Source organism: Corvus moneduloides, chromosome 3 (genome assembly GCF_009650955.1).
Source record: "Corvus moneduloides isolate bCorMon1 chromosome 3, bCorMon1.pri, whole genome shotgun sequence".
In the NCBI taxonomy this organism is placed as follows: Eukaryota; Metazoa; Chordata; class Aves; order Passeriformes; family Corvidae; genus Corvus; species Corvus moneduloides.
The window spans coordinates 103,203,274-103,221,069 of record NC_045478.1 but is presented as its reverse complement, the minus strand read 5'-3'; the positions used below and the strand labels follow the sequence as shown (position 1 = coordinate 103,221,069).

The following is a 17,796-nucleotide window of genomic DNA, read 5'->3' as shown; positions in this document are numbered from 1 at the left end:
TGTAGCCTGTTAACTCCTGCTCTCTCGTGCTAGGTAGACATAGCAAAGCCTCTCCAGGCCTGCTCTCCAGGGACACTCAGACCGTCCTAGGCCCAAAAGCATAAACCAAAAGCCTCTAAAGTGGGGGCAAGCTTGGGGAAACGACATCATTAACTGAAGCTTTAATTGGAGAATTAACCCTGATATGCAAATGAACCAAACCTATAAAAGTGTGAAGAACTCGTGACCTATCGTCCATCTTGGGTCCATTTTGAGAGTAGCCTCTGGCTCCCCAGGGTGTACCTTTGAAGGCCTTTCAAATAAATACCTACCTTTACTCCCTTATTCTTGTCTAGTCTCTGTTTTTAGGTGGCCTCTGAAGGCATCACTCTGCAGCTGAGACTCTGTTGAGGAAGAAGTGTAAAACAGCATCAGAGGTTGGGATGGAGGTAAGGAAAGTGAGAGGATAAAAGAGGCGCTTGATGTCTGAAAAATCTGTTAATCCGTTGTGGTGCTTCCAGCTTTCTCCTGTGACCTCTGGAAGCAGGGTTGCTGTGGGGGATGGTGTCCTCTCCTGGTGCTAGAATGACCATGGTGCAGTCAGCAAGTAGAACAGCACAGTCACAGCTTTTGTGTAACTGTCCCAAGCATTGCTCTTCCATGTCCTGCAAGAAACTTGCTGTTTGCTGACACCACAGTACTTGCACCTGAGACAAACCTGCAGATCACAAGTCCTGAGTGAAATTCCTGTGCAAATTATTCACTGCCCACGGGGTTTTCAAGCCTGTGTGTTGTACTTTGAATGTGTAACTCAGTGGATTGGAATGGTTGTCTTTGGAAGAACCAAAGTTAGGAAGTGTCGCCCTCCAGAACAGGCTGAGTCCAATGTGTACAAACCCCCGCATCCACAGCTGATAGGATAGCTTGCTCAAGCATTATTCACCAGAGGGAAAAGAGTGCAAAGGTCTCATGCATTTTAAATCAGTTTAATGTCAACTGGGATCAAACCCACAAAAATCAATTGCCTTAAGTACAGTTACCACAGAATATCATAATCAACTTCAAATTGTGCTGATGCCTTAAATTTTTTTTTTCCTTCACTGTTTCAAAATTCTCATTTTAACCCTGAATTTGTACCTGGATTTGTGGGTAACAGCAATATCTGTAAAACTTTCAATCCTGAAGTTACTTGTTCCTGTGGTTCATTGCTGCCTTAACTTGGTTGTATTTTATGACCCCCGTTCAGTCTTTATGAACCCAGACCCAAGTTTGATGCATTTTAAAAGCTGAGAAAAATGGTAGTTAGGAATAGAAAATTGTTCACTTGTGCCTTGTAAAAGGGGAGAGATTATCAAGTTCTGTGTATAGGTATATCATATCTCATGTTTTTGTTATTCATATTTCTGGGTGAAGGATTTTTCAGCCAATTTAACCTAAAATGTAGGGATTAGATTTGTGAGTACTTCTAAGGGCAGGAGAAATGTCCAAAGGGGAGGGTTCAGCCATGTGACGTGTGAAATACCAAAGAGGCAGCCTGGAGGGTCTCTCTGATGCCAAGTAGTAAACTTCAGAGAGAAAGGAAGAGGGAATGTAAGCAAACCTCAGGGAACGCTGAGCTCCAGGGCTGGCAATTAATAAAACACAGAAGCTGAATGAACCACGCAGTGAAGAAGTCTGGGATTTCTATACATCTGCCTAAAGAAACCTACGCTGAAGGAAGTGAATGCTTGGCCACAGGCTGGAAAGAGCAGAAGCAGCTCTGGAGTTTCTTTTCCTTGCCCACATGTGTGTGGTTGCCTCTCCTTGTTGTGCCTCACAGGCACTCTGCTGGGACATCCTGAGTGTCTGGATTATGGGCCGCCTTTCCAGCCCCCTTTGCCCTTGGAGTTCTGCTCTGCCTATGAAAACTTTGTCTGCTATGACCAGGAGAGAGACAACAGCATTGCAGCAAAATACTGGGACATCATGGATTACATGGATCCCCAGGGGCATAAACTGTGTGGAACATACATCAAAGATATCCTGTGTCAGGTAGGGAAGAAAAATACTATCTGTGTCCTACACTTTGGGCTGGTTTGGGGGTCAGTTGTGGTTCTGACAGCCTCTTTTAACCAGCTGTGGTGCTGTGAAGGGAGGTGTGGGAGCAGGGGAAGGGTGGGCTGGCAGGGAAATGGCACCTAATCCTCAGCAGGCATTTTGCAAGGTGCTTTGTGTAAGGTGCATCACTGGAATCTGGCAATATATTTATGAAAACATTGCCCAGTGAGGATGGTGATTTTCCCATAATGAAGGAGAGAATTACAGATCAGTATTTACCCTCCGCTTGCAGCTGCAAGGTGCTGGATTGCAAGTTCTACAAAATCAATGATAGGGGAATTACAGGCAAAAATGTTTGGATCTCTGGACTGCATGGAGGATATTTTTTGGTTGTGTTCCTGCTGAGGATGCTCCAAATGGTGTGCTTGTCAAAGTAGAACAGAATTTCACAGGCAGTGGTTTCACACAGCTACTGCAAGGTCCCGAGGCTGCAGTCAGTGTTTTCATCAGTGCTGTCTCCCCACTGCCCACCCGGCTCGTGGAAAGTGTGCAGGGAGAAAGGACCAAAGGCACTTTTCTGCCTGAGCTCCTCTGCATCCCTGAAATCAGAGAGCAGGACCCACCTGCCTTTTTAGCAACTGTTAGTCATGCCAAGCTGCACTCACTGCATGCCAAAACACAAAGCAGCCAAAAGACACAGTTAATCCTTCTAAAAACATACAAAACTCTTGTAGTTAATATTTCCTGAGCTCTAAAATGTTATCTGTGTACCAAAATGTTTCCACTCTTTTTGGATGCTGGCAAGATTTTGGCATCTCCTTGGGGTGGGGGATACACCTTTTCAGCACTGGGGCTGAAAAAAATAGCAGAGTTCTTTGTCATTTTACAGTCGGTAAACCAGCAAAAGATGTGTTACAGATTCTAGCAGAAACACTGGTGTTGATGTTGTGAAGGTTCTTCTACATGATTCAGGGAGAAAAGAAACATTATAAAGATTACTCTTGCTTCTTTGATTCCTCATTCTGCAGGGCACAATGTAATTTTGCACTATTTCTAAGTGTATTTTGTAGAAAAAAACCCAAACCGCCCTTATTTTCTTACAGATTTTCAAAGTTTTAAGCTATTACTCTTTTCCTGATTTTTTAGAATAAGATTGCTGTTGAGTTTTTGAGGAGGAGCTTGTGACTGTGATATGTGTTGCTCTTCCTGGTCAAGTTGGTAATAACTTGAAATGAGATTGGGTTGTCTGCCAGATATTATTTCCCTGTTGAATTAATGAAAAGAGCAAAGATTTACCAAATGGTTTTGCTTCAGTGAAGTCACATGGAAGGGATGGAATTCCCTTCTGCCACTTCCACAGTATCCTCACAGTTTGGAGCAAAACAAATTTTGAGAAAGTGGTGTAGGTACTTACTGATAAACCTGAATAGTAGCTGCTCTAATTTAGCAAAGACAGCATTATTTCACATTTTTTGGGGAGATCAGAGCAATGGCCACATGTGGTAACAAAGCAGCTCATTCAGTCAGGTGTTCCTTTAGTGCCAAAACTCACTAAAAGCCAGACAACCTTCCTGGTGTGGTAATGAGTGGGGTGCTGAGTGTTACCCAGAGGAAGCTGGGTTTGGCAACTGCAGAAGTTTCACTGGCCCTGCAGAGCCCAAGGAGGAGGCCAAGGAGCTCACCTTACCTTGGCAGTGCAGCTCAGTGTTTCTTAATGGTCAGGGGATTAAACAGGGATGTGTTCTGGATCATGGATTTGCTGCTGTCACTTGAAACCAGATTAATTTCTCTTAAAAACTAACAGGTTAGAAGAAGCATCTAAAGCAATCTGGCTCTGCTGGTAGAGATCAGTCTGCATCTAGCAAGATCTGGGTCTATTTTAGCTCCCTACACTTGTTCTAAGCATTTAGAGATTTAGACCCTCAGCTGAGCTGTTCTAGGATTTAGCTTAAAAACTGAGTATGAAACTCTGAAGAATGCTTGTAATATTGTTGAAGAGGTGCCGTGCAAGTTGCAGGGCTAGAAAATTTCCCTGGATGCAAACCTTGCTACATGTGCTAGAGCAGCCGTTTGGCTGGTAGCTGACAGAGTGCTTCCATACTCAGAAAACTGCTACAGGAGGGGCTTAAAAAATCAAAAAGGCCAATTAAGCCTTGTTCAAGCTGACTGAAAGGCATAGGATGCGAGCCAGTGCAGGGAAAGCAGCCGATCTTAAAACCAGTTTTAATCTGAGGCCTGATTTGATTGCTGAATGCATTCTCTTTATGAGAAACTATTGCAAAGCAGCAGAGAAGTATCAATATGATCTCAGCAACTTCTGCTCTGTTGTTTTTATAAAGTGATGAGATTGATTTTCCTTCATGCTTGAGTGAAGTGAAAGGAGACAACCAAGAGTGGCTGCAAGGCCACCTAATCCTGGGAGTTTACACAGACCCTGAGGAATGGCCTCCCTCTCATGTATCTCGCTGGATCCATGTGCTGCAGGTGTTGTTTTGGCAGGGAAACACTGTGTGGGAGGCCCCACGGCTGGAAAAGCATGGCAGCTGCTCAGGGATGCTGCTCCACTTTTTGGAGGATGGAGTGTAGGAGACCTTTCTGTTGCAGTCTGTTAGCAGAACAGAGTTGAGGAAGCTCAGAGGCACTGAGAATACTCCTTGTTTCAAAGGAAGTTGGTTTTCTCTTTTTCTTTCTCAGGTTGCTGGTCCAGGAGCTGGACTCTGTTCACACTTATTTGAGAGAAATTAAAAGAAGTTTTAAAGGTGTTAATGAAGTAATCACTTCAGAAGAGGACTGAGAGTACAAAAAGACAAGGACACTCACCTGAAGCTTTGACTTTTGGGGGTGGCACTCAGGGCCTGGTGGTGCCCTTCCTCATTCTGGGAAGACTTTAAACATGGGAACAATGGTGTGGTTCTGCCAGCTGGCACTGGGCTCAGACAGTAAGGACAGGCCTGGGGAACTTGGCTCCCCTTTGCAAGGTTGGAGACTTTTGATTTGGGAAGAGGGAGAGGTTCCTTACAGATGTGATGTGGAAGCACAGAAACCAGGTTGTTCTGTGCTGCTTTCTGGTAACCAAATGGCAGCAATGAAAAGTGAGAAACTTCCTACACCATCCAAAAGTATGGCCAAAAGTCCCTGTGTGTTGCTGTGAGCAAAGAGAACAACTTGCTTGGAAGTTTGGAATCAGGGTCTGTAGTCTTCACATTAAATATCCTGGGAAGGCTGCTACTTGCACCAAAAAAAAAATTTCAATCCTTGTATAACTGCCCAGATTTTTAAAATTAATTCTGTTTAATGAAGCGAGCTTGTTTAATGAGGCAGAAAAGTTACTAATGTAGTAGTTCTTTCCTGGGCTGTGTATGTACTTATCTTCCTCCATCTGTGCCCAATAAAGATCTGGATAGATTGTTCTGGGCTGCTGGCATGAAAACCAGTAAAATAACATTTCTGTAGAATGTAGCTTCTTCTTTAACTTCTGCAACCTTGTGCTGATTAAAACACAAGTGGGATTTGAATGGCAACATTTTATGGAAGTTCTGGCCCAGAATGTTTGCAAGATGAGGAGTTTAAATTTTAGACACAAATTCAAACATAGTGCTTGATTTTCAAAATTTACCCTACATTTTACATAGATAAACACACTTAAAGGTATTTGAAGGAACATAATTTTAGATCTGTATCACTTGAAAATGTTGCCTGCAGTATTTTTTTCGTGATGGTCACAGGAATTGCATGAGATTGTATTTACTTATTTGAATCAGTTTTAAATCTTGCCTGCAGTCTGCTTCAGTAATACTGTGCATGTATCAGATTAATTTAGCCTGTATATTAATCAGTGTACATCTTTAGCACCTACAGTTTCTTCTGGCAGTTTCACCTGCTTTTTTTAACCTGGCTCCTATTACCTTCATCTACTCCTTCATTTTTCTTCTGGGGAAAGTAAGCCCTATCCATCTTCTCAATGTCACTTGGGATATTTACAGAGCTCTGTCAGGTTTTTTCCCTGCTTTGATCACCTCCTCCAAGACTGCTCTGTTCCACCTTACACCTTACTAAGCCTCCACACTTGTACTTCTGTTGGGAAGAATTTTGGTGCAGCTGACTGTGCTTTGATAAAGGAAACTGCTACTGACCTCTAAGTCCATTTTGGCCACATTCTGAGTGACTTTCTACTGCTCCATTTCATAGGGGGCTCTTTATGTTCTCTGTGTTGCTAATTTTTCATTTTATTAACCAGTTTGCTCCCCTGAAGGTGTCTCAGCTTCTCCTGGATGAGTGTCCACAGCCACATCTTTAGTTTCCTTTACTTTCTGGGAATGCTCTCCATATGCTGCACATCTCTGTGATGCAGAAAACCCTTGGACCCCTCTAAGAAGCCTGCCAGGACTTTGTTTTGACTACTGCTCTGAGCTTCACCTCAGCTGCTACTCTGCCATCCGCCTGCTGACCGGTGACAAGCATATCCAGGAGTGCTGCGAGACGAACAGGAGCCGCTTCTGCCACCTCCTGCAGCTCCAGGATGAGGATTACTGCTTCCCCCAGGTGCTGCAGAACTCGGCCCTGAGCCGCAGCTTGGGCTCGGCGCTGGAGGAGCGTGGGGGCTGTGTCCAGCTGCGCCTGGCCGAGGTTGCCAATGGCCTGAGGAACCCGGTGCTGATGGCCCACGCCACTGACCAGACCCACAGTGCCTTTGTACCCAGGCCTTGTCTGGGCCTTGTCTGGGTCTACTACTGGATGGCAGCCAGCTGGAGGAGCCATTCCTGGATATTCAGAGGATAGTGCAGGCTACCCCATGGCTGGGGGATGAGAAGGGCTTCCTGGGGATGGCTTTCCACCCCAAGCATAAGGACAACAGGAAGTTTTATATCTATTACTCATGTAGATAAGAACTGAGTGGAAAAGATCAGGATCAGTGAATTGAAGGCTTTGGTATCTGATCCAACAAAGCTGATCCATGTTCTGAAAGGTAAAGTTCATGTGGAATGCTACTCTATGCCATGATAAGAAATCATTTTCCTCTGTCCCCATCCAACCCCCAATATCAGCACAGGCTGGGGATTGAGAGCAGCCCTGCCAAGAGGGACTTGGGGATGCTGGTGGGTGAGAGGCTGGACATGATCCAGCAGTGTGAGCTTTCAGCTGAGAAAGCCAAACCTGGGCTGTCCTGCGCTGTATCCGAAGCAGTGTGGCCAGCAGGTCAAGGGAAAGGATTCTGCCCCTCTACTCCAACTTCAGGAGATCCCACCTGCAGTGCTGCATCCATCTCTGAGGTCCCCAGCACAGGAAGGACATGGACCTGTTGGAGTGAGCCCAGGGGAGGCCACCAAGATGATTAGGGGCATGGAGCACCTCTCCTATGAGGAAAGGCTGAGAAAATTGGGAGTGTTCAGCCTAGGAAAGAGAAGGCTTTGGGGTGACCTAATTGCAGCCTTCCAGGAAGCCTTCCCTTCCTGAAGGGACCCTACAAGAATGATGGACAGGGACCATTTGCAAGGGGTCTTGTAGTCCTTTGTAGTGACAGGACAAGGGGGAATGGTTTAGATTAGAGATTATGAAGAGGGTGATGAAGCCCTGGAACAGGTTGCCCAGAGAAGCTGTGGATGCCCCATGCCTGGATGTGTTCAAGGCCAGGATGAATGGAGCTCTGAGCAACCTGGTGTAGTCGAAGGTGTCCCTGCCCATGGCAGGGGGTTGGAACTGGATGATGTTTAAGGTCCCTTTCCAGCCCAAACCAGTCTATGATCCTATGATTCTTTCCATTTGCAGAACCTGCACATTCCCAGTCACCCTGGTTCAGGTGTGTGACTGGCCTGCTATGAAACTATCAGCGTCAGGTTGGCTCAAGGTCACACAGCAAACCAAAGTGGATTGAAAAGACTCAGGAACTAAGCTTCCAAATTGTCTTCTCTCCCTATCTTGTACTCTTGTCTTCTACAGAGCAGTAACAGCCCTAAGTCCATTACGGAATTAACATCTGCCCTAAGAGGTTTGTGCTGTTGGAGAGGACATTTCACTACAATACTATACTCATTTTATCTGTCATGTGTGTACCTGCCCTGTCCCCTGCTAAGAAAAAAACTAATCCCTTCCCTTCCCTTCCCTTCCCTTCCCTTCCCTTCCCTTCCCTTCCCTTCCCTTCCCTTCCCTTCCCTTCCCTTCCCTTCCCTTCCCTTCCCTTCCCTTCCCTTCCCTTCCCTTCCCTTCCCTTCCCTTCCCTTCCCTTCCCTTCCCTTCCCTTCCCTTCCCTTCCCTTCCCTTCCCTTCATCTCCTGGAGCTTGAGGAACCAGCTGCAAATCACAGCTGCTCTTTGGTGTGGATGGCTATTTGTATGTATTCACAGGGGATGGAGGGAAAGCTGGAGACCCTTTTGGAAAATTTGGGAATGCTCAGAACAAGTAAGCAGGAAGACAGGTGAAAGCTTTGAGCTTGTTCACCGAGGTTTGGAAAGGAGACAATGTGGAAGAATAGAGTAAGAGTGCTTCCTGAAACTACTCGTGCATCTGCAAGTCTGTCCAAAGCAATATCTCAAAAATGAAAATTTGACATGTTGAAAGCCAAGTTGTTTAGAGAAGAATGAGTTTTCTGGCTTAAGCAGGTTGCAAGACACACCAGTACTGGTTTGTTTCTTTCAGATTACTTTTCATTTGAAAATGGGGAAGGAGAAGAAGAAAATTTTTGTGTTTTCAGCTGGCTCTCATGCTGGGGTTTCTTTTTCCGCCTTCTCTTTAGGAGTACTTTGTTGGGGAAAGTGTTGAGGACTGATGTGGATGGAAGAAGCCCTGATGGAAAACGTTACTGCAGCCCTCCTCATAATCCATTCGTGTCTGATCCCAAAGCCCGCCCAGAGGTTTATGCCTACGGGGTCAGGAATATGTGCTGCTGTGCAGTGGACAGAGGGGACCCTGTCCCAAAAGAGGGGACAGGGAGGATATTCTGTGGGGATGTTGGGCAGAACAGGTTTGAGGAAATTGACCTCATTGTTAAAGGAGGGAACTATGGCTGGAGAGCAAAGGAGAGGTTTGAATGCTATGACACAAAGCTTTCCCACAATTCCTCCTTGGATAAGGAAAAACTTTCTTGTAGGAGATTACTTTATCATATGTGTATATTTAGTGGCCTGTAGCACTGTTTTTCCCGTGAAGCTAAATAATCCAGTGGTGTGTATTCAATGGAGATTGTTTGCTTCTTAAGAGCAGAAATCCCTTCTCCCCAGCCCTGCTGTGTATGGTGTGAAATGATGCTCTGCTTATCCAGGGAATTCCCTGCCACATACTGCACTGGACAAGGTGTTTAAATTCAAAGCCTGTGTCTTTTGTGGACAGTTTTCCCAGTGAAGCCAGGAAGGCAATGGATTTGATTTAAGCAGAAAGTGATAACTGTGTTTTCTTCAGAAGCTCTGAGCCGTGACTGTGGCTAAGGGCAGTGGACCAGGCTGATGCTGAGCCTCTGAAACAAACCCTGTGGCAGAGGCTGCTTGGTGCTGCAGCAGAATGCCCAGAAGCTGTGCTCTGGGTCTGACTGTGGGTGTGGTGGGCAAAACTCACTTGCTGCCTTTAAAAACCAGAAATTGGTGGCCTTTGTAAAGCTCTTGGCAAAGCACGGTAGAAGAGCTGAGTATTATTATAAAGTTCCTTAAGCTGCTGGTGAAGACACCTGGTCTCAAGGTCATGCAGACGTTCCTGGAACGTTTGGATGAGCAGACAAGTGCAGAGTTTGTGTTATTGACATTAATGCAGGGAAAAAAGTGAGGACAAGAATAAAATCCTGTGGAATCTGATAAGTCAACACAAGAAAGGGCTGAATTCAATTTTAACATTGCCAGAGGCAGAGTGTTTATTTTACAAGTCTCATAACACAAAATTGAGAGAGCACACTCATTCATGTTCTGTGCTGTGTCAGTGAACCCACTAAGATGTTGAGCTCACTGGCAATTTTGATCTTATTCCCTTCTCTAAAAACACTGGAATTGGTAAAGATGATGCCTGCTAAAATGACTGGTACAGTCACAAGTAAGATAACACTTGCCGCAGGCTGATGCCTTCCTGCATCGCTTCTTGATGTAGAGAATCTTGGTTTTGTGTGTTATGGAAGCTCATCACGACTAAACCTTGATAAACAACTACACAGAGATGTCCTTAAAGCCCCTGGGTCTGTTCTGTCCTAGAGTAAACTGCTGAATTACTATGGAAATTTCACTAAGCACTTTGTTAAACCGTATTGGTACTTCTAGTAATTTTTGTACCTGTCAGTGTCATTGAGCAGCTGCTTTTTTATGCTCTCTGAAAGTAAATTTTCTCACTTTTTATTTCTGTGTGTTTAACAGATGACATTCTGCCAATATTTGCATATGGCTGCAGTGTGGGCAAGTCAGTTACTGGAGGCTTTGTCTACAAGGGGATGTGAATCACTCAACTTGAATGGCCTTAATATTTTTGGTGATTTCATGAACGGGTGAGATTGATTGTTTCCTCTGCAGCACCCATTCTGTACCCACATTTGCCTTGTCTGGGCAAATAGGTGCATTGGAGCATCCCAAAACCTTTTGGGCTGGAGTAAATAAGAATCTTGGAAATGACTAAGTTCTGTGTTTGACTATTATAACAACATTTTTGTTGGATTCTAAATTTCCTCCATTTCAGAATCCTTAGGATAAGTTAGCTTTTGTTCAGGTCTGTTTCTTCAAAAGCCAGCCAAGAGTCACAGTCTTCACTGACTACTTTTTTTGTTTCAGTAATGCCTGATTTTGACAGGAACTAACTTTGATGATGGAGATATAAAACACAGGGGTTTATTTTTCATCTAGTCGACTTATGGCTTTACAGGAAGATGAGAAGACAAATAAGTGGAAGAAGCAGGGTATCTGCATTGGCAGCACAACAGCTTATGCTTTCCCTGGAATGATCAGCTCCTACAGCAAATTCATCATCTCATTTACTGAGGATGAAGCAGGTAGGTATCGTGCTGGCTGCACCTTCATTGGAAACTGTACTGTCAGTTCTCTCCTGTAGGGAAAATGTGGAAAATTCTGTGGCTCCTGAGGCATGCCTGGAGAGCAGGCAGTGCAGAGAGGTTTGTGACTGGCTCAACATGGCAGGTAGGGTTGGTCTGTGGCTCAGGAAGGCCTCCTGCCCTGCAAGGCTGTTGCAGACCAGCTTGATGGGAGAGCTCAGGAGACAAAACTTCATGTGAAACATTCCTTTTGTTGTTGTTTTTTTGTGCCATTTCATTAATCAAAGGACCACATCAATGCAGTTCACTTTTTCATTGCACGACGTCATCCTCACTTGAGCTCTTAGAGCTTCTCTGAATTTTTCCTGCTTCCTTTGGACAAATTCCTCAGTCTTATTCACAACAACAGCACCTCACCCTGTGGATTATAGACCAGGGCTTTATTTGGGGATCAGGAAAGACACTCATTTCAAAATTTAATGTAAAGGCCTCAGCACATGGAACACTACTTAGGTCTCAAGGACCATATCTCTCACCAAGGTGGAAGTACCAATGTGCACTTTGTTCACTTTTCTACAGCCTCCTGACAGAGCTATGTAATACAAAAAGCAGCTGCAAGTTTTTAGAGAACACAGGTGTGCTTTAGTGCTTCACCATTCGACAGAAAAGATATTTGCTTGCCACGAAAAGATCCTAGGTCATCTGCCTAACATTTTCTGTCAGAGCTGCATGGAGATGCAAGTTTTGTTGTGAAATGTGTACAGTTCTTAACTATTCTAACAACATGGGGAATGAGTGGATGTTAAATATCTCTTACCCTGGTGGTCTTTTTAGAAACCATCATGGTGTTAAAGACAACAACGGCTTTGCCTCTTGCAAGATACTCTAATTTCTCTTTTCCCTGGATATTGTTCTAGTGGGTGCTGAAGGAAAGGCACAAGGAGCAGTTGTCTTCCACAGCTACCAGACAGAAATAAGAAGCTTCTGTCTCCCACAGATTAGACAATGTAGCTCTTGCTGAATTTTTGTCCTTTTTGGTATGACTATGAGATGGAAAATATATTTCTTGTGTGGTCTTCCCCTCTATTTGTAGCTTCTGGCTGTTTCTTTGGTACAAACAAGTTTTAAAAAATATGTATTTATACAGAGGAAAGTAACCTTTGGAGAGGCACAGAGGTGAGGTAACGAATGTGCTGCTCAGGCTCTCTGCCTGAATGAGAGCTGCTGGTTCTGTGTGGAACCCTGCTGCAGCCAGGAGGTCATCTGGTGTCTCTGGGAGGCCACCTGCACAGGCTAGGGTGAGAACAAAGCCATTTCTTGGACATAAGGTGTCGCGATAGAGGGGAAGACCCAGACGCTCAATATGAGTGATCAACAGGAATCTGATTTATTGATTGTACCAAAGCTCCTTATATACTAACAATAATAGGCTTCATGCATATTCGTAACAGTGCATTCTAAGTGGTTCACGTCGTCTAAGCTGATCCTAACCCCTCCTTTAGTCCCCCTTCTGTGGTCAGCAGTTCTCCTTTTTCTCTGGCCTTCTAACCACAGATGTCTATTGTTATACTGCCAAAACCTAACCTTGCTGGCTCTGCAAATAAACCCGTAGCTCAGCAGTAAGACTCAATGGTGGTTCAGTTATTGAACAAGATACATGTAATATTCTGTAACTTCAGTTGTTACACAGGATGGGTGGTGCATTGTCTTATGAGACCTTGCTCAGCTGGCTGCAAGGGTCTATGTGCCCGTTCTCACGTAGCCAGCTTCTCAGATCAGTAAGCTGCAAAGAATCTGTATATCCTGAATCTATATGTCCCTTTTCACGTAACCAATCCTTCACAATAAGGCACAGCTGAGGGAGTAACTGAAGGGGTTTTCTTTTCTGACCACATGAATTCCTGAAAAGCCAGGAAACAGGGAAATGGAGAACTGGGATCCAGCTTAGGCACTTGAATCTAAGACCAGTTTTCTTTTTTCACTTCCACTTAGGTGAGCTGTATTTTATGTCTATTCTTATCCCAGTGCCTATGCACCACATGGATCACTCTATAAGCTCATTGATCCTGCAAGGTTTGTAATTAAAGACAGATTTCCATGCCAAATTCTTCTATAATTATCATACACTCTCCAGCAATTACAGTAAAAGAATGCCAAGTACTACTGATACACAATATCACTGACATCTGCATCCAGTCCTTGGGTTTTGTTCACCCACTGTACATCAGGCGCAACTTTAATCAGTTTGAGTGAATTTATTCCTCACTCATTGTATCTGTGCACACAGAAACAGGAAATAGAGTTCAAATTCCTTGAAGATTTGGGAGAGTTAAGGATTAAAAGAAAGTCTCCTTGGTTGAATATCTGAATTATACCAAAGCAATGTTTTCAAAATGACAGTCCATATCCTTCAGGGTCACTGCATCAAATATCTATGATGCACTTTATTATAAATAAAAAAATGAATGGCACTCCACAGTTTAGTTTTCTTCACAAAGATGAGAGAAACATGGTAGTTCATGCAGTGCTCAAATAATAACTGGAGCCTAAACATGAGTTTTTCCAAGCAAAATGTTTTTCCCCATTAAGCAGTTATCCCTGCTAAAGTCTGTTTTTACGACAATAAGCACACTTATGTAATTTTTTTGCCTCCCAAGCTTTCTGATTTTGCTAAAAAACATTAAATGAGTTTCAAATCACTCTGTAAAGTAGACACAGTACAAATGTGTCTGTGCTGTTGCAGAGTCTAGCAAAATGAAGGAAACAAGTTATGTTTTCTTGAGAAGTTAAATCCAAAGCTAGATAGTTAACTCAAGCTGTGTTCCAAGGTGATGGGAATAGAACTGCAATCTTTTACTGCTTGAGGAGATTTGCCAGGAAGTGCATTAACTGTGGCTGACCAAAATGTAATATTTTCAACTAAATATTTATTTATTTATTTATTATTTATATATTTGTGAGCTTGCATAAATATCAAGAGCTTGAGCAGAGTCTATCAAAAAAAAAAAAAAAAAAAAAAAACAACAAAACCAAAAAAACTCTGTTGTCTCTGTGCCACTCCCCTTCATGTGCCATGAAGACCCTGTGCTTTTGAAGCTTTGTGTCCATCACTTCTAGAGCAGGACCAGACACTTATTCCCTTGGCTCTTAGGAACATTTTCCCGCATTTCCCAGTTCCCCTTGTTTGCCTTAGCCCAGATGGGGCTGTGTCAGCTCTGCCCTGGTGTGTTTGCACTTTGCAGGCGTGCCCAGGGTGTGCAGAGCTCCTCTGGAGCCTGAGCAAGCTCTAGAGAATAGTCCTGCCACCACCAGCTCCTGGGGTGATTCTGGTCTCCTCACGAGTCTTTCTCCTTTGCATTTTACTGCTGTTTAAAGATTTTTCCTTTTCTGTCTCTCTGGCATAGCTGGCTTCTCTGCTGGGTGCAGTCCCAGGCAGTGAATCCAGCATTCCCTGCCTCCTGCCCGCACGGCGGGAAGTGCGCTGGCACGGACAGCAAGCCACACAAAGTCCTGCTTCCAAAGCATTGCCAGGGCCACTGTCATGTGTCTGATGGCGACTCAACTTCCCGAAGAACCTGCCAGGAAAGCTGATGGCAGCAGTGCCGCTTGTCCCGACTTCAGCTTGCCTCTCTAGTAGTACTCTTGGAGACAGCAGGGTGGCACCAAATTCCTTCTGTCCGGAGCAGAGAAAACGAGCTAGAAAGCAATTTAAAAATTAGAGAGGAGAGAGATTGGGGGGGAACCCCCACAACAACCCGCCAAAAAAATCCCCACAAGCAATGCCAACAACCCTGCTTTAGTAAATTTTTTTTTTTAAATTGAAATGGTACGGGGGAAGCACTTGGCTCTTGCTGCTGTCTGAAGGAGAATGCCAGTCACAAGAAAATGTGATTGCTTAGGTCATGCTTTGCTTTGCTCGGTGCTGTCAAGCATGCCAAATTGGAAGAACCTGTTCTGATTTGTCCTACAGCAGTTCCCTTGGTGGGTAACAGCAAACACAGGTGTGTTGTGCTTCTTTGTACCTCTCTTCCCGTTTCTTAACATGCAACATCTTTACCTCAGGGAAAATGTGTTTCGGTGTTTTTGTTTCGGTGCTTTTGTACTGTGGGAAGTTGTCAGGGAACAGCAGAAGAGGAACACAGACACATTTCTTTGCAGTTGTTGCTCCCCCCCTCTTTGCCTGTTCCTTTCCTTTCTCACTCCTCTTGCTGCAGCACTCTGTTGTATCCAAAGGAAATCCCAATGAAGGTCACATTCACCAGCTGCTGTTGGGACAGGGATTTTATGTCTTGCCAGGCCTGTGTCAGGCTTTCGAATTCCACCTGTGCTGCACTTCCAGGTGCCTAAAGTACTTTCATGCCTTTTCCACCAGTGGCAAATGACAACAGGGGGTTGGTGTGTGCCTATGGAATAAATAAACTTCCCTAACAATCTGTCAGATGTTTGCATCTGGCTTTCTGTTTTCCAAGGAGAGCTCCACCAGGGAAGTGCAAATACAAGCCTGTTCCAGTGAAAACAAAGAGCAAGTGGATATCATTTGTTCCATGTGCAAGTAAGTTGTCAGGCTTTGATTCTAATGAGAAGCAAAACATAAACTTACAGGCATGTGATTGAAATCTTTAGCAGTCTTAAAAACTAAAGCAGTGAGCAGGAGCAATCCTGAAGTCTGGTTATCACATTTAATGTGTGCTTCTGCCATCTACTCAGTGCACTGACTTTTCTTTATCCCAACCTCTGAGTTTTTCCGTAAGTTTTGCTAAGTAATAGTGTAAATGGGCACCACAAGAGAACTGATGACTTTGATTCAGGCATTGGATGAGGTCTGGGAAATTCTGAGCTTCTGTCCCTGGCTCTGAGACAAGTTCCTTGAATCAAATAATCCCTTCTCTGTACATCTGGGTGGAGTCAATTTTCTTTTTTCTTAAGTGCATCCTGTCTTAAAGTCCCATGCAGCCAGGGCAGGAGTTACATCTTGAGTAGAGACAGTTGATATTATCTTGCCTGGGATTTCCAGATTATTAGTGTATTATGAACAATTCATATTGTTATGTCTGCCAAAGAAGTGTGCAAGGTTTCATCATATTCTGTCTGGAAGTAATTTTCCTTAAACATACATTCTTAATTTCTAAAATTAATCATTTTATTTCCAAGAAAACCAAGGGTCTTTTGATGGAAGAAGAGAGGTTTATAGTGTGCATTTTTTCTTTCATAATTTCAGCTATTTTTCTTGACTGTAGCTCTAACAAGGGTTTCTATCAGTCATATCTCTGAATTAGCCTTTTGCCCCAAAGCAGGAATGCTGAACCATGTTAATTACTTTCCTCAGAGACTGTCCTTGAGCTGCTAAATGAACCTTCAACAACCAAGCCTCCAAAAAAAAATCTTCTACTCTCACTGCAGCCACTCCAAGAGTATCTTCTAAGAAAATTAAAAGGACCCCATCCACCAAAATAAAAGCAGCAGCAGTGAAAGTAGCTCCATCTGGTAAAGGGAGACAGACAGTCAAAGTTGAGGCCAAACCTCACAAGGGAAAGAAAGTTGCACACAACTCCAGAACTGCACCAGCACCACCTTTGCCAAGAAAGAAGAGCTCCCACTTAGCCAGAACTAAGGAGGTTCTTCCAAAGAAAGCAGCACCAGTTAAGGGAAAACTGGAGAACAGGAGGAAGAAGGAGCTTTTGAAGCTCAGTGATGTCCCAGAAAAAAAAAATCATGTATAAGACAGCGAAACTATTGAGTAGTGATGAAATAAAAGAGAATTTGGCTGACTTGTTATGGAGTGCTCCCAGGTGTGCCCTCATTAATGGCAGTGTTAGCAGTCTCTACATAGGTTCTGTTAAACATATTAAACCTTAACAGCACCAGCTTCCAAATCCTGCTGTGCTGTCCTTTTCTGACATCAGTGGTTAGGAGAGCCTGTGCTGGATATTCACTGGTAGGATTTGGCTGTGTATGACTGTCTAATAAATCCAAGTGCTTCTAAATTCTAGGACTTTAATCTTCTATTGAAGAATATGGAATAGACATGTCAATTACCTCACTTTTCTTTTCTTTTTCCTTTTTTCTTTTTTTTTGTCCTTCAGCTGAAATGCGGTGAAAAGTGTATTTCAAGAGTAGCTGCCTTTCAGACAATGAAATTACTTTTTTTTTTTTTTAAAGGAGGGCCACTAAGATGCTCAGAGGGCTGAAGCACATCTCCTATGAGAGAATTGGGGTTGTTCAGCCTGGAAAAGAGAAGGCTCCATACAGCAGCCTTCTAGTCCTGGAACAAGACACACAAGAAAACTGGAGATGGACTTTTTACAAGGGCAGGTAGTCACAGGACAAGGGGGAATGGCTTCAAACTAAGAGAGGGGAGGTTTAGATTAAATATTAGGAAGAAATTATTCACTGTCAGGGTGGTAAGGCACTGGCACAGGTTGCCCAGAGAAGTTGTGGATGCCCCATCCTTGGAAGTGTTCAAGGCCAGGTTGGATGGGCTCTGAGCAACTTGGTCTAGTGGAAGGTGTCCCTGCCACAGCACAGGGTTGGAATGTGATAATCCTTAAAGTCTCTTCCAGCCCAAGTTATTCTATGATTATTTTTTCAAGGTACAGATCACCTGCAGCCTCCATAGGGTCCAGTACGGGCTGGAAATGTCCAGCAAATCTGAAACACCAACACAATTCAAAGCACCAGAAGCAAAGCAAACCCCCCTAAAACCCCGCGTTAGAGCTGAGCCCTGGGCTGGAACCATCCTGTGGCTCCAGATCCCACGCGGTGGAAGCGGCACCGCACCAAGGCGCGACGTTCAGATCCAGGGAAATGATTTATTTGGGAAGCGGAGCCGG

The 17,796-nt window shown here is 44.1% G+C and overlaps 1 protein-coding gene across 1 annotated transcript; it reads left to right on the top strand.

Moving 5' to 3' along the window:
- Window positions 1–422: 422 nt before the first annotated feature.
- On the top strand, window positions 423–16,739 carry HHIPL2 (HHIP like 2). Its single transcript, XM_032103924.1, is given in 18 exon segments — window positions 423–428; window positions 1,625–1,670; window positions 1,673–2,009; window positions 6,330–6,745; window positions 6,748–6,892; window positions 6,894–6,952; window positions 6,955–6,983; window positions 8,280–8,313; window positions 8,316–8,412; window positions 8,747–9,096; window positions 10,341–10,408; window positions 10,410–10,468; window positions 10,821–10,966; window positions 12,959–12,976; window positions 12,979–13,039; window positions 15,436–15,518; window positions 16,293–16,339; window positions 16,342–16,739. Coding segments are annotated over 18 exon segments (2,346 nt in total). The 3' UTR covers window positions 16,687–16,739.
- The last annotated feature ends 1,057 nt before the right edge of the window (window positions 16,740–17,796 follow it).